At 37.6% G+C, this 15430-nt stretch overlaps 1 protein-coding gene across 1 annotated transcript; it reads right to left on the bottom strand.

Moving 5' to 3' along the window:
- Window positions 1–3441: 3441 nt before the first annotated feature.
- LOC132057859 (TMV resistance protein N-like) lies at window positions 3442–14581 on the bottom strand. The gene is made up of 6 exons (XM_059450446.1): window positions 14396–14581; window positions 13776–13816; window positions 13537–13601; window positions 12952–13086; window positions 7593–8202; window positions 3442–3832 (listed from the first exon to the last, which is right to left on the bottom strand). The coding sequence occupies exons 1-6, from the start codon at window positions 14579–14581 to the stop codon at window positions 3640–3642; spliced, it is 1230 nt and encodes a 409-aa protein (XP_059306429.1). The 3' UTR covers window positions 3442–3639.
- Window positions 14582–15430: the final 849 nt, after the last annotated feature.

Raw genomic sequence — 15430 nt, 5'->3', positions numbered from 1 at the left:
CCTTTGGAGAGACAAGTATCATATTTTGGCCATGTGGTGTCTGAAACAGGCGTGGCAGCAGATGCAAGCAAAGTTCAGGCCATCCGTGATTGGCCTCAATCACAGTCCATCACAATCTTTTGTGGATTCTTGGGTTAGCTGGTGATTACCGTAAGTTCATACAAAGTTACAATCAAGTATCAGCCCCTTTAACTAACATGCTTAAAAGGATCTCATTCCAGTGGGATGATGCGACTTTGGCTTCTTTTGACACTTTCAAAGAAGCACCTGTAACTGCTCCAGTTTTACAATTGCCAAATTTTGATGATCTGTTTATAATTGAGTGTGATGCCTCGAGAAGTGGAATAGGAGCAGTGTTGCAACAGAATGGCCATCCAATTGCTTTTTTCGGTGGCAGCACCCGGCTTTAAATTCGGCGCTCGACAGCTTAAATTGGCCGCATATGAACGCGAATTGATTGTCTTAGCTAAAGCAAGGCAACATTGGCGTCTGTTCTCATCTATGGGGCAAACCCTTCTTGATTCGCACAAACCATTATAGCTTTAAATATTTGTTGGAGCAAAGGCTGACCACTTCACCCCAACAACATTGGATTAGCAAGCTTACGGGGTTTGATTTTTGTGTGGAGTATAGGGCAATACACTTGAATAAGGTTGCTGATACCTTGTCCTATCACCCAACTATAGAGGAATCTATGTGTGCTATCAATCTATCACATGTTTTATTACCTGATGAGATTAGAGAGGAGATACGTAATGATGCTTCCTTGCAAGAATTAGTCCAACAAGTGCTCTGTCACGAGCTTGATGCCTTCTGGTCAATCAAAGACGATCTGCTTATTTATAAAGGTCGTGTCTACTTGCTGCCTTCTTTCCACTTGATCTCGATAATTTTGTCAGGATACCATGATAATGCCCATGAAGGGGTACATAAAACATTGCAGCATATACGACTAGATTTATACTGGAAAGGGATGAAATCGGTTATTAAGGATTATGTGTCTGCTTGTCTAGTTTGCCGATGCAACAAGGCTGAACACCTAAGCCCAGCAGGTTTACTACAGCCACTTGCACTCCCTGAGAAGGTCTGGGCTGATATCGGAATGGACTTTATTGATGACTTTACCAAAGGCATGGGGCAAAATGGTACTATTTGTGGTAGTAGATCGGTTTTCCAAATATGCACACTTCATACCCATGTCTCATCCTTACAATGCAACTTATGTTGCCCACGTTTTCTTTGAGAATGTTGTTCGCTTTCATGGGATACCTGAATTGATTACTTGTGATAGGGGTGTGGTTTTTACAAGCACCTTCTGAAGAGAATTGTTTCACTTATGTGGCACGAAGTTGGCATTCTCTTCTACTTATCATCCTCAACCTGATGGTTAAACAGAGGTTGTGAATCGTACTATTGAAATGTATTTGCGTTTCTTAATTGGGGATTATCCAAAGAAATGGGTTGACTGGTTACCTTGGGCAGAATATTGCTATAATACTTCCTTTCATGCTGTATTGAAAACAACTCCCTTTAAGGTTGTTTATGGTCGAGATCCTCCTCGTCTATTGTCCTAAGTAGCTGGTTCTTCACGAGTGGAGGCTATTGATAATTCCTTGCTTGATCGTGATTGCTTTTGCCTGAGATTCTCAGCAAGTTGCAACAAGCACAGGTTAGGGTGAAAGAATATTATGACAAAGGTCACCGAGAGGTTGCATATGATCCAGGTTCACTAGTTTGGTTGCGTTTACATCCTTATCATAAAAAATTTGTTGCGAGTCAATTGCGTCATAAGCTTGCGCCCCGATTCTTTGGGCCTTTTCCCATGTTACATCGAATCGGAGAAGTTGCATATGAGTTACAGCTGCCCAGCGATAGTAACTTGCATAATGCGTTTCATGTATCCCTCCTCAAGGCTTTTAAGGGTGCTTCTCCAACAGATCCTCCAACTCTACCACCAATGGAGGATGGTCGTGTTGTTCCTATGACCTGTTCTGTACTACGTGCTCATCTTAATTAGGGAACTTGGGAAATTTTAGTGCAATTGTGGGGTTTGATTAATCAGATGCTACTTGGGAAGATGTTGCACATTTTTGTAATGCTTATCTAGACTTCGAGCTTGAGGACAAGCTCTTTCCGGAGGAGGGGGGTAATGTTATAGATTCATTTGTGGGTAAGGTGTATGCTATGCGGGGCCCTCAAGTCGAGAAAGAGAGTAACATCAAAGAGGATAAGTAGATCTGATTCCTGGCAGATTTTATGTGCATTAAAATAGGCAGTAGTTTAGTTTTACCAAATTTGTTATATAAATAGATTTTCTATGTTAGTAAATTCCTAGATTTTCTCAATATCTTGTAATAGGGTTTTCTATTTAAAGAGGCAGAAGGAATAAAAGAAAGGGAGGACAATTTCTATCAAAGAACAAGAGGTCTGGGACTCTCTCTAATGAGTCCTAAGGTTATAGGCTCCCTTCTAACAAGCTTATTTGTTTTCTAGCAAAATAGGTCATTCACGGAATAGGAACAAGGGAAAGGATCTGTTAAGCACAAACTTTTCAAAGGAATCGCCCTGTGACAAGATCCATCTCATGTAGCCGTAACAATAAGTGATAGCGCAGTCCGAGCTAAAAGTTCCATCACCAATTATGAGTACTTATAAGCTTCGCATTCTCTTGAAAACATCGCTATAATTGAAAGGATCATTTTCAAAATCGTAATCTTTTGGGATACATAGGCTTTCCACATTTGCTGTAAAGAGTGAAACATATATCTAATTGCTGAGGGACAAAATGAAACAAAAAAAAAGTGAACAGAACTAAGAGTTTATGAAATTATTAATTACGTTAAATATTGCTTACCAACTTTCCTTTGAAAAGGTCACGAACCTCCTCGGGAAGCCATATTCTGTTGGTAGCATACTCTTCTCCGTGTGACATTTTCACCCATATCTCTTATCATATTATGCATCAAGATTATATTCTTTATGTTAATAGATAACAGAGATTTTTGATAAGGTAATCTCTTATCAGTTGAAAACCACGAGTCTCAAGTACTTGTTCCACATAAAGAGTAAAAGTAGATATAGTCAAGCATGCAATATCTAGAAATATTTCCTTCTCATCTTTGTCCAGTTCATCAAACTAAGCCTAAGCTTTCCTAGAATATCATTGTGAGGGATTCCCTTCAGAAGATTAATTATTTTTCTCCAATGCTTTTTGTCTCGTTCGTAAAAAGAAGAATCCAAAACTTTAAGAGCTAAAGGGAGTCGACCAGCATAGTTCACCACTTCTCTTGAAGGTTCCATAAAATATGTCTTTGGTGATTTTTCTCTAAAAGCATGCCTACTGAACAATTCAAAAGCATCATCCTCAGTTAATAGTTGAACTTCATACACGTTATCCCCATACTAAGCCACTCTGGCCCTCCAACCAAAAATTCCAATTTCTTCCAGTGAAGCACATTCTTTAAAGTAATCAGCCCTTCGTGTTCACTAGTTAGAGTCATCTTTTCACCCAAGAGCTTGCAAATGAAGACTTCTGCTAGCCATGTTAGTCCATTGATCTGATAAAATGTTCCTACACCACCAAGAAAACAATCGGCTTCAAATCGATGACGGTATGTTTGATTATAGAGCACTTGCAATTTATGTCTTGCCTATGCCGCCCATACCCCAAATCCCAATAGAGCAAACATCGTTTGATTCCCTATCTAATAATGAGGTTACTTTCTCAACCAGAGATTTCGTACCCACTAAGCTTTCCGGAAAAGGTGAAATAACTTGAAGCGATTTAGGAAATATGTCATCAACTAGCTTCTTGATGCAATATGCCTCATCCCTACATTACAAGGAAAAGAATCTTAGAGTAAATTAAATAGAAATAACAGATAGAGTTTTTTATGACAAGGGAATCCCCAGCCGCTACCCTTCGGGTGCGTATAGGGTAAACTCGCTCCAGTGTAATAGCAGTGGTGGATCCAGAATTTTCACTCAGGGGGTTTGAAAAAAAAAAAACAGCAAAAGCTAAATATAAAAAATAATGTTGTTGATGAGAATCGAACCTATGATGCTAGAGACAATTTTGAACAACCTGGACTGCTTGAGCTAACCTTTTGCATATGTTCAAGATGTTCAAAAGTTAATATATGTACATAAACAGAAAAAATCTACCCTATATATACACTATATTTTTTTGCTGAGGGTACCCTCACCTCCACTTAAATTCGCCCCTGCGTAATAGCCCGCAAACCACATAGGAGAGGTAAACCGCACTAGGCCGACGAGCTCAACCGAGAAATCATGCAGGGGGATTCGAACCCGAGACCCCCCATTTGGGAGATCCCTGCTCAACCAACTCGGCCACCACGCGGGTTAAAAGCAAGAGCTGTCATGGACTACTGTCTAAAACAAACACATGATAATGCCACAGAGTAGTTTCTTTTCTTTTTATTTTGAAAAAAAATCAACCATTATGAACTACAAAATTTTTAAATCTAGTTACATCATCAAACAAGCACATACTCAATGTTACACCCCGGATCTTCGCACGTTAAAGTCGCATCATGAGTTAGTTGACGCAAGTTCAAAAGAAATTATCTTGCGGTTAAAAGGGATTGATTTTATTAATATAAATGATTATAAGAGTCTATAAATAATATTAGTAAGTGGCAAAAGGTTTGGAGGGTAAATGAATCAAAAAAGCATGAGTTTCGTCAAAAGTCGGTAAGTTGGGAATACGATAACCTGTACTTTTGGGTGAGATTAGGAGTTCTTCACATGCTAAGAAAGTAATAATATGAAGTATTTTAATTGTATAATGTTTGTTTGTTAAGTTTGGAAGTCAAACGAGTTGTGATACGAAAGTTGACAAAGGGCGTCGCAAGTTAAGTTCATAAATTTCACTGAAATTTGGGTCAGATGTCGAGGAGCTTTTCTCTCAATATACTTGGAGTTACGGGGTGATACAACTATCAAATTGAAGTTCTATGAGTCTGGTTTCCAGTACATTTTACCGTTCATCAATACGACATCGGAATAGATAGATATTCGCATTTCCGTCCAGGGACGTAAACTGTCGCGGGAGCAGTGTGCAAGGTCGGTGGCATCTTATTCCATTTTGTATAAAAGACCCACAAATCATCTTGGAACTCATTTTATCTAAGATACAAACCCTAAGCACTCCCAATACTCTCTCAAACATTTCTCCATCAATCATAAGAAAATCCAAAGGCTAATCAAATAACTTTAACGTAAGGACTCACGTGGTAATCGTAAATCGTCGTTTCTTCGTTGTGTCGCTTTTGGGAAGAAATCTTCAACTTTAAGTAATCTCTGTTTTGGAGTGATTTTTGAAGTATAAGGTATGTTCTACCCTTCTCATGGTCTTCTTAAGCTTCTACAAGTATTTAACTTAGAGATTGGAGGAGAAATCCCATAGGACAAGTCTTTATTAACTCTAAGGAACTCTTATGGAGGAACTTGATTGTTTGGGCTGTTTCTTGTGGTTTAAATGTATTATTTGGAGCTATGAAGTTATAGATGGATTGATAAGGAAGAGTAGGAGTAAAGGAGAAGAAAAATGGTAGTCTTGAATGAAGAAACCAAACTATAAATGACCCTACTAACTTACGCTCGCAAGTCGTTTGATGAAATGCCTCAATGAGTATTTTCATAAGCTATGAACTTGGAATTGATCCCATATTGTTTGTATGATGTAGGTGATCATTCGTAAGGTATTCAAGGACTCATGGAACATGGAAAACTTCATCGACGTGGTATGTAGGGCTTTCTATTCTCTTTGTGGCATGACTAGATTTCATATGACCTTTCATTGAAAGGTTGTTCCGTTAACTTGGATCGATCGCGTTCCATGATAATTGAGCTGAAACATACTTTATCTATGACTTATACCAAATTATGTTCCACATCTCCTTTTGGCTATCGATTAAAAGACTTTCCGTTCAACTTGTGTCGATTATGTTCCAAAATGGTTAAGCTTACCCTTTTCTCACGAATAGCTTGTATTGAAGTACCTTTCACATTTCGTATCCCTGTTGTTTATCGAATGAAGAATGATATTAGTGATAGTACTCTTCACATCAAAGTTGAGTGATTGTACTTCCTTTAGTTGAGTTAATCCTTATCTTTTTGTCTATTACTCCAAGGTAACAAACCTCTTGTTGGCACACTCTTTCCGATAAAAGTTGTGTCGATCATATTTCATAAGAGTTTGGCCAACTTTGGCTTTGTGTATAATTCATAACAGGATGTTTCCCTGTACTTTTATTTCTTTGGCCTATTGATTAAAGAATGATGAACGTAGCGACAATAACAATAGTCGAAAAATAACGACAATAGGTCAGTCCGACTCCTTCTATGATATCCCTTCTGAGGTCAGTCTTGCATTGCACTTATATATATGTATTTATTTTCATTACCGTGTCATGCTATAATCGGCCGGTTAGACACGTAGATGTGCACCTAGATGGATTTCTTTCATTACCGCGTCGTGTCATAGGCGGTAGACACGGACTTTCTGTCTTGTGTATACGGCGATCAGTTGGGCAGAGATGATCATATGATGATGAGCTCACCCCACAGAGGGATATATATTATTATATGATATGATATGTTATAAGCCTCCACTGTGAGGAATTATTTTACGAGCATGCATTTACATTTATGTCATGCTTCTGGTCGCCCTCAGTGGCCTCGTTCAGAGTTTCAGGTTGCCTCTATATCTCCCCTCTTGTTATTTATATCTCTTATGTTATGTTATGTTTATGCTTACCGCCTTACATACTCGGTACATCTTTCGTACTGACGCATTTTGTGCATTGTGATCATGCCCACAAGTTCGGTAGATGGATTGGTGTACCTTTCTCAGTAGGATACTAGAATTCAGTAGGGATGTTCACACTCCATTCTCCGGAGTTGCTGGTCAGAGTCATTAAATAGGATGCATGCATGTATATATATATATATATATATATATATATATATATATATATATATATATATATATATATATATATATATATATATATATATATATATATATATATATATGGTATATCGGGTACGACGGGGCTCTTTGTCCCCGGCCGGTGATGCATATTAGTGCTTTTAGAGGCTTACAGACTATCAGTCAGTGTATAGATATTGTGTTTGGCCTTGCCGACCTTCTGACTAGTTATCTTTCTTGGTTGTGGCCTTGTCGGCCCTAGTTATGCATATATGTATTGTTGGGCCTTTTCTTCTTGTAGGTTGTCATGATAACTTCTTACAATTGTTATTCAGTAGCCTTGTTGGCCATTGATTCATGTTACAGAGTTCAAATATCACAGCTGGTTCGCTCGGCCCTTTGGGTGCCGGGTGCCGGCCACACCCCCCTCCCCCCAGGTTGGGGTGTGACACTCAAGGTCTATCCACTAATCTAATTTATAATTATAAGTAAACTGACTACCATATGTGTCTCTATTTTCCTAGATCTTTGTTCCTTTTTCGAAAAAAGTATAGTAGAAAATTGTGTGGAATTGTAGCTAAATGTTTGGTCTTTTTCCTCTTGAGAATGAGAAACCTAGAAAAAAAATGCTTACTTGAAATTTTGTAAATGATACCCTGATATTTTCCGTGCCTCCGAGAATGCATCCCTCCATCTTTGAACCTTCTCCAAATCATCTTTGTAATTTTTCTCATGCTTGGAAAAGGATTTAGCAAAAGGGGCATTTTGATGGGACACATTTGATGGACTCACATCATAGAAGACTGGAATCACAATCTGATCCAATTCATTTTTGCACTTTATGATGTGTGCAAGCTCCTCTAAGCACCATCTTGAGGATGCATATTTTTTGGAAAATATCACAATAGCAAATCTAGACTCTTCTATAGCTTTCAAAAGTTCACCAGAAATTGATTTTCCAGTTTCCAATCGCTCATCGTCTTTGAAAGCGTGGATTCCTCTTTGTTTTAGAGCATTAAAGAAATGACTCACAAAGGTTCTACGTGTATCTTCACCTCTAAAACTCAAAAAGACATCATGCTTGCAAATTTTTGGAATAAGAAGCCTGATACATTGTTGAAGAATATTGCTAAAGCTTAACAGGAAATTCTCAGGTTTGGGTTTATGGTGATAAAACTCAAATAATATAGTTGTTCTGCTTCTTAATAAATAGCAATATTGGAAGCCTAACAACCAAATTAATTCTCAGCTATGTGATTGCAGAATTTGGTCTATGGGGAAACTTCCTATCATCTTCCTATCTGTCATAAATTTGAACCCGATCTTCATCATTATTGTGAGAAATTAAAGAGTGAGACAGGGGAGTAGATCTGACTTGGTCAAAAGGGAAGAAAAAACAAAGTTGGAAAAGACGACGACAACCAAATGAAAAGGGAATCAAAACAAATTCTCTATTAGAATTTATAATACTTCTAATTGCAGTTAAAATATTGGATCTGAGACTGAGATATTAGTATGACTTTTGTCTAAACCACAACAATCGAGAACGCTATTGCAGTAATATTTTAGCATATGTTGGCACTAGCTTGTAAATAGAGATCTCTATAAATACTGTTAGCGCGGAAACGATAAAAATATAGTAATTAACGTGGTTCGGATAGATGTGATCTTAGTCCATGGAGAACGGTCGACACTTTTATTAATATCAAGGGAGAAAGTAAGTTACAAGATTGAGTACTCTTAGGTTCTATATTCTGTCCTACTTAATAAATCCTAGCTAGCACGTATTTATACTATTAGGTCTAATCCTTTCCTAGAAAGGATCTAAATCCTAATAACACTCGAAAACCAACAAAGAAAAAAGTTTCCTTTTATTTCTTTCTGCTTTTGAGTAGGTATTGTCTTGAATATCTTTTCAACTTCAAAAATACAATATCCAACTACAACTACTATATTTTAGGCATGGCATAATACATAAACAGGCCCTCAAACTTGGCCTCGGTGACAAGTATACTTAACTTTTAACTTCTGTGCACAGGCACCTCAACTTGTCTCTACTTTGTCAGTTGAATACTCCAACTTACAAAATGATCATCTAGACACCTTCAAAATTTATGTGCCATGTCAGCATTTTTATTTACTTGTTCAACTTTATACAAGTCCTCATCCGAATCTCTTACTACATGAATTTTAAACATTGTGTTTACGTGATCATCTAGTAACAGCATGCACCAAATCCCCATTCGAATCTCTTACGACAAAAGATGTGCTGCTACTTCATGTGCTATGTCTAGAGCACAGGTTCACACTACTACATTTTCGCATTTTACCGATGAACATTATCAACGAAGTTACTCGGTAATCAGCCCTTGTCGATGAAAGTCCATTGATACAGGGTATCCAGAAAAATTCTATCTCAGTAATAATTACTAGGAGACATCCTTGGTATCTTCAGATGGAGCTCATTACAAGCCCTATCGATTAGATACCCGACAAAATTTCTAGGCGAAAATAAAATGTACCGATGGAAGCTATCGTATACTTGTTAAACATTAGATTTAAAGTACAGAAGGACAAGTGTCAGTTCATTATGAAAAAGAAAGAAAAATCCCATCTATCCATCAGTATATTCAATATCATGGAAATTTTTAATTACATTACCAATGGTTTCCGTCAGTGTTATTAAAATATGGTTAGTGTTACCAAGAGAGACTCTCGATAGTCTTTTGCTAATTCTGGTATATTTTTCTCAAGCAGCGAGCTGTACCACCTGACAACCAGAAGAAACAACTATACATGCGATGCTGGACAAACCAAACACCAATTTCAGCCAGAAATTCACCAATTCAACCTCAATAATAAATAAGAGCCAATTACAAATTACTCAATAACAATAATAAATAGAATACACCAAAAACAACCAATTATCGAATAATACGTCTTAGAAGAAAGAAAACTTATCAAAAATATTCAACAACCAAAGTTTTTATTTTTTCAACAACAAGACAGAACCTAATTGTGACTAGTCAACTCTTCCTTGTCTTCACCTTCTTCATGGGTAGAATTGTTCAATGGATCACAATTGCCACACTTCAACAGTGTCCTAAGAGTTTGTCACGCCCCGAACCTGGGTTTGGATGTTACACGGCACCTGGTGCCTAACAATATGTGACCCAACGAACCAACTGGTTGGCTGAACCAAAATGTGATATCATAACATATTGAATGCGAAAAATAAACTAACACATGCTGATATACTGAAAGTCTGAATGTATAAATAAGTAGCCGACAACGCTAACACCAAGCCTTCTAAACATCTGATCGCCACTATAGTCTATGAAGCCTATATGAATAATGAAGTATGACTGTTTACCAGGACAAGGCCCCTGACATACCTCATTGACTGAAATATTGTAAAAACTGAAAATATGATAACACCCGAAGGAATCGGGGGTCTCGCAAGCTTGAGCTTGATACAAGAATCCTGGCGAGCAGATCCATCATCCTGTAAATCTGTACCTGTATCATGAAATGCAGGCCCCCGAGCAATAAAAGGGGACGTCAATACATTTAAATTGCACTAGTATGTAAAGCAACTGAAAGAAAGAACTGTAACTACTGATACTAAAACTGAACTGATAATTGATAACTGATAGATGAACCGAACAAAGAAGTAAAGATGTGAATACTCCCTGTTATGAATGAGAAACCACACATTTTTATCCGAGTAAATAAGTACGTACTTCGCCTGGCCCAATATATATGTGCACAAGCTACGAAATTCGGCCCAAGTATACACAACTGCGGCCTCAGGCCCAAAGATGCATAACGCATAAACTACGGCCTCAAGCCCAAATACAACTATTTAACATTCAGGGATTTAAAATCAAGAATTGAGAAACATACTATAATACATGAGTACTGAATAATACTGAGTTACATGATACTAGAATACTGAATCATACTGAGTTACATTATATTGGAATACTGAATAGAACTAGGCTAAGACATGTATTCATGACTAATTATGAGAACTTAAACTTTAATTGTTTATAACATACTGAGTATTCTAGACTGACACTCATGGGCATCAAACACAAGTCTATATTGATTACGTACCGAGCTCACAACGTTTGGAATGAAAGTCATGAATGAACTGCGAAACTAGGGAATAGAAGTTCTGCAACTATTTAAGGAACTAAACTTAACTATATTTCTGATGCAATTTGTAACGTTGTAAAAGAACGCGGCGCAACGTGGCGTAAGGAGAATCATTAACATTCCCAAACGTAGTGACTTAGCCTCACATACCTCAATTCCGACCTTTTAGCGTATTACAACGTTCGTCACCCCACCCCTTTCGACGTTAATCTAGAGCAATATACATCAAAAGGAATCAATATTAGTAAGAATACTCATGCGTTGATCATCTAGGCATTTTATCAAACACCTTGTGGGAATAAAGCTCCACAACCCTCATTAATGGTGTTTCTTTATCCAATTACCCAACCTCTTGCTTCCAGCTGATTCTAAAATCTGAAATAGATATAATTAAAATCATTCTTCATCTGATTACAACAACCCTAAGTCAACAATCCAAACCATACAATAGTTCATACGTTTCTTACTATATAACCTATTAGCTTATCTCTCAAGAACTTAGTCCATAATCACCAATTCAAAGCTATAATCATTTGGAATAGGAAAGTCTTACATACCTTATTAGCTTCAAAACCCAAAGGAAAATCCAAACTTTTGATGAAGAACTCCAATTCCTTCACTTGAACCCTCGAGAAGGATTTTCTTGAAAACCTTAGGATTGTAGAGTAGGATTTCGCTTAGAATTCATGTATAATCGTTAGAATTACTTAGAAGTACATGAAAGAGCTTACCTTGATGTGGGAGGATGAGCAGAGGAGAGAAAATTCGTGCTAGGGTTTGAAGAAGTGAAGAATGAAATGAAAAATCAGGAAGAACACACTTTAAAAGGTTGTAGGGAACGCACGTCAAGGAAGACGCATTGCATGCCCAGCAGTGCGCACTCGCTCGTGCATGCAATGGGCCTCTCTTCGCTGCCCTTCCAATCATAACATGGCCTTGGGTCGCCAGTCTGCTCACGTTGCATGCCCGTGGACGACCACCACTGATAGGTCTTAGTAAAACGTGCATAACCTTTTGTACATATATATGATTGACCTGATCCTTATATGGATGGAATTAAAGGTATTTCAAACCACTTCCTGCACCTCCCATCTTGGATCCATTAGATCCCAGTATTACGAGTCAAACCTTATCCCGAAAGTACGGGGTGTTACAGGGTTGCTGCATGCAAATAAGATAAGATAAATTAACCGCCAAAATTTATTTACCAAAGGTCACTGGCTAATTGCTTCTGTTAGATTCACCACTCTGCCTTATGCTGAGCTACCGACTCATAATCACATGTTTCCTCTTAGTAAATTGATCAACTGTGATATGATCCTAATTAGGAAAGTATGAAAACACCTGGAAATTAAATAAAGGAGAAATCGATATATGAGATAGAAGAGGGGATGAGATAGAAGAAAGAAAGGATTAATTCAACTATAATTGTGACTAATCAACAATCAAAAGATGAATTCAATCCAAGGGGGAAGGGAACTTGAACTCATACATGGAATTCTAATCCTAGATTATCCAAGAGATGTTCCAAGCTAAGAGATAGGGAATCCACCCACTAATGACTAAGTATTAACCTAAGCTCCATGAGGGAGAAACTACACTCATAAAAGTTTCATTAATCTCAAAACTAACTAATGAAAATAGGCTAAGACAAGTATATATAGTTTTGCCTTTGCATGCCTAGTCACACTTATTTGACAACTAGCCACATATGGAATTTAACTACTAGCTACATTTAAAATCTAGCCATTATCAAGGAAAGGCTCTTCTTTAAATGTAGCAGTCTTGGACTCTTCCATCCAAACTATCTCCCATATCTTAAAGGCCGCCACCCGTTGACCTTCTATCATCTTCAAGAGCTCCAGCTTCATGATCAAGGAATGTATAGCTTGAAGATGTGCACTTGAGCTTCCTTGAATTCCCAAGAGGTTGCATACTCTCCATGAATTGCTCCTCAAAGTGTCCATCTTCATGAAATTGAAAGTTAACACTAGATGGTATTAAGGATCAGCTCCAACTCGAGTCATTATCAACATTAAGCTTCCCGATATCGTATCAAAGTGGCTATCAACATTAAGCTTCCCGATATCGTAGCAAAGTGGCTTAAACGCCACTCCTAGGATCCTATTTCTAAGTGAGGAAACATGGATTTACGAGTCAAAAATTAACCTGAGATAAATTATCAATCTAACAGGCAGGGTAATTAGCGAGGGATTACAAATAGATGAAGATTATAAGTTAGTGTCTTGGAAAAATATTTTAGTGAGAGTAGGGATAACTTACTAAAATATTTTTCAAGAGTACTTTCATTTTCTTTGAAACTTTATGATATCAGAATGGATCGAAATTTTTATTTTCGTATTGAGATCATGATGTACTAAAATTGAAGGAAACTTCTAGAGTTTCTAGAAAAGGACGTTTTGTTCCACTAAGAACTGTATCCAACATGGAACAAAGACGGTCAAAAAATTGCAGCCACCAACTGCACATAATTACAAAGGTAGCTTACAATCCCACCATTGAAGAATTAATGTTAATGTAGTTATTCATACATGCAATTTTAATTCTAATTTTCAGAGAATCATGTTTCAGTTGTCCATCGAGAATGCGAAAAATCTGGAGACTTCCGCTTGGTTAAATGATAATCTACACATACAGCAAGGAGTGCAAAGATTCAAGATCCTCAGGAAGTCCAACCTATATATTACAATTACAAATATCAACTTGGCATAATACATAAACAAGCCCTCAAACTTGGCCTCAACTGGCAAATATACCCTCCAACTTTAGGTGTGCACAAGTAGGCACCTCAACTTGTATAAATTTGAACACGTAAACAAAAATGCTGGCATGGCACATAAATTTTAGAAGTGTCTAGATGATCCTTTTGTAAGTTGGAGTGTTCAGCTGACAAAGTGGAGACAAGTTGAGGTGCCTACTTGTGCACACCCAAAATTGGAGGGCATACTTACGTGGCCAAATTTAAGGGCCTGTTTATGTATTATGCCTATCAAATTTAGTCAAGGAGGACAAACCTGATACTTGATGCACAACAAAACCATTGCTGCTTGATCCATCTCTAGATCTTCATTCTTTTAGCCCGAATGTTGTCCAGTCCGTTGCAATGTTATGCTCAGCAGACACCTGCAAACTAGAAGTGTGTGATGGCTCGAGTTTTCTAAATTCCATTAGCCGCATCCTTCTCCATCTCCTAAATCTACTCTCATACTCCAGGCGAACTCCTCAACATGCTTCCTCCCCTGACTATGTAGATACCTCAAATATGCAATAATCATTTGGGTTCTTCCCTTCTTTATTGTCATAAGCATGCCACAATGTTTTAGATGGTATGTAGATGAAACACTTGGCAGAAGGAAAAGGATTAGATTCAAGGATGACACACTTCAAAGAATGTTTTCTTTCAGGGTCAGATTTGCAGACCAATGCAGCTATTAATACCATATTTGCTTCATTAGGATGGTAACTTATTGAAAAACCCATGAAATTATCGATATACCAAGATGGGTTCAGATCAATTGAGATCCCTTTTTTATTTTTAAACTTATAACCAATTTTTTTTTTCCTCCAGGAAAACAAATGTGAAAATAATCCCTTTGGTGAAAGTCACACTGCAACAGAAATAATAATTATTAATAGGGAACAATTTGACAAGAATATTAAACATACATATATGTGAGGGAGAGATGAAAACTTGATATAATTGTCCTACTTAAATACTTGAGGGAGAGATGAAAACCTGGATATAATTGTCCTACTTAAATACTGTAGGGGCTTCAACACATTAACTTGCCATTCGGAACATTCATGACCACCCCATGATAAATGGAGAGAACACAAATTAAGACACTTAATTACTAGATATATGATGCTCTTCAAGGCTAAATGATAATCTGCTTCAAGCACCTTTAAATCTGGGGGTATGTAATGACCCGTTTTGTCGTTACTGCATTTTCGGCCCTTTTAACTCGAGGGGACCGTTGACATGCTTTCCGAGGTGTTTAAACTTGATTCGGGCAACTTTTTGTGAGATTTAGGCCTAAAGTGAAAAAGAGTTGACTTAAAATTGACTTTTGGGTAAACAAACCTTTTTCGAAAATCTGTCGATTCTGAGAGGTTCGGATGGTCAATTAGAACTTGTGTGCATACCTGGTTTGGTTTCCAATGCACTCATATGCATTTTGAGACTTAGGTTGTGAATTTGAATTTGAGGTATCGGGGGTTGACTCTGTCAACGAGACCTCTAATAGGAATTTTGAGGCCACGAGTGCATTCGTAGCGTGTTTTTAGGTA

This window comes from Lycium ferocissimum, chromosome 5 (genome assembly GCF_029784015.1).
Source record: "Lycium ferocissimum isolate CSIRO_LF1 chromosome 5, AGI_CSIRO_Lferr_CH_V1, whole genome shotgun sequence".
NCBI classification, from domain to species: domain Eukaryota; kingdom Viridiplantae; phylum Streptophyta; class Magnoliopsida; order Solanales; family Solanaceae; genus Lycium; species Lycium ferocissimum.
This window is presented reverse-complemented; position numbering and strand designations above follow the sequence as displayed.

What these genes read in the sequence shown, in the direction of transcription:
- LOC132057859 (XM_059450446.1), bottom strand. Translation starts at nt 14,581, where the DNA reads ATGGTATTAATAGCTGCATTGGTCTGCAAATCTGACCCTGAAAGAAAA. An exon ending in ATGATTATTGCATATTTGAG is followed by an intron (nt 13,817 to 14,395) that starts GTATCTACATAG and finishes TGTAATATATAG; the next exon opens with GTTGGACTTCCTGAGGATCT. An exon ending in TATCATTTACAAAATTTCAA is followed by an intron (nt 3,833 to 7,592) that starts GTAAGCATTTTT and finishes CTTGTAATGTAG; the next exon opens with GGATGAGGCATATTGCATCA.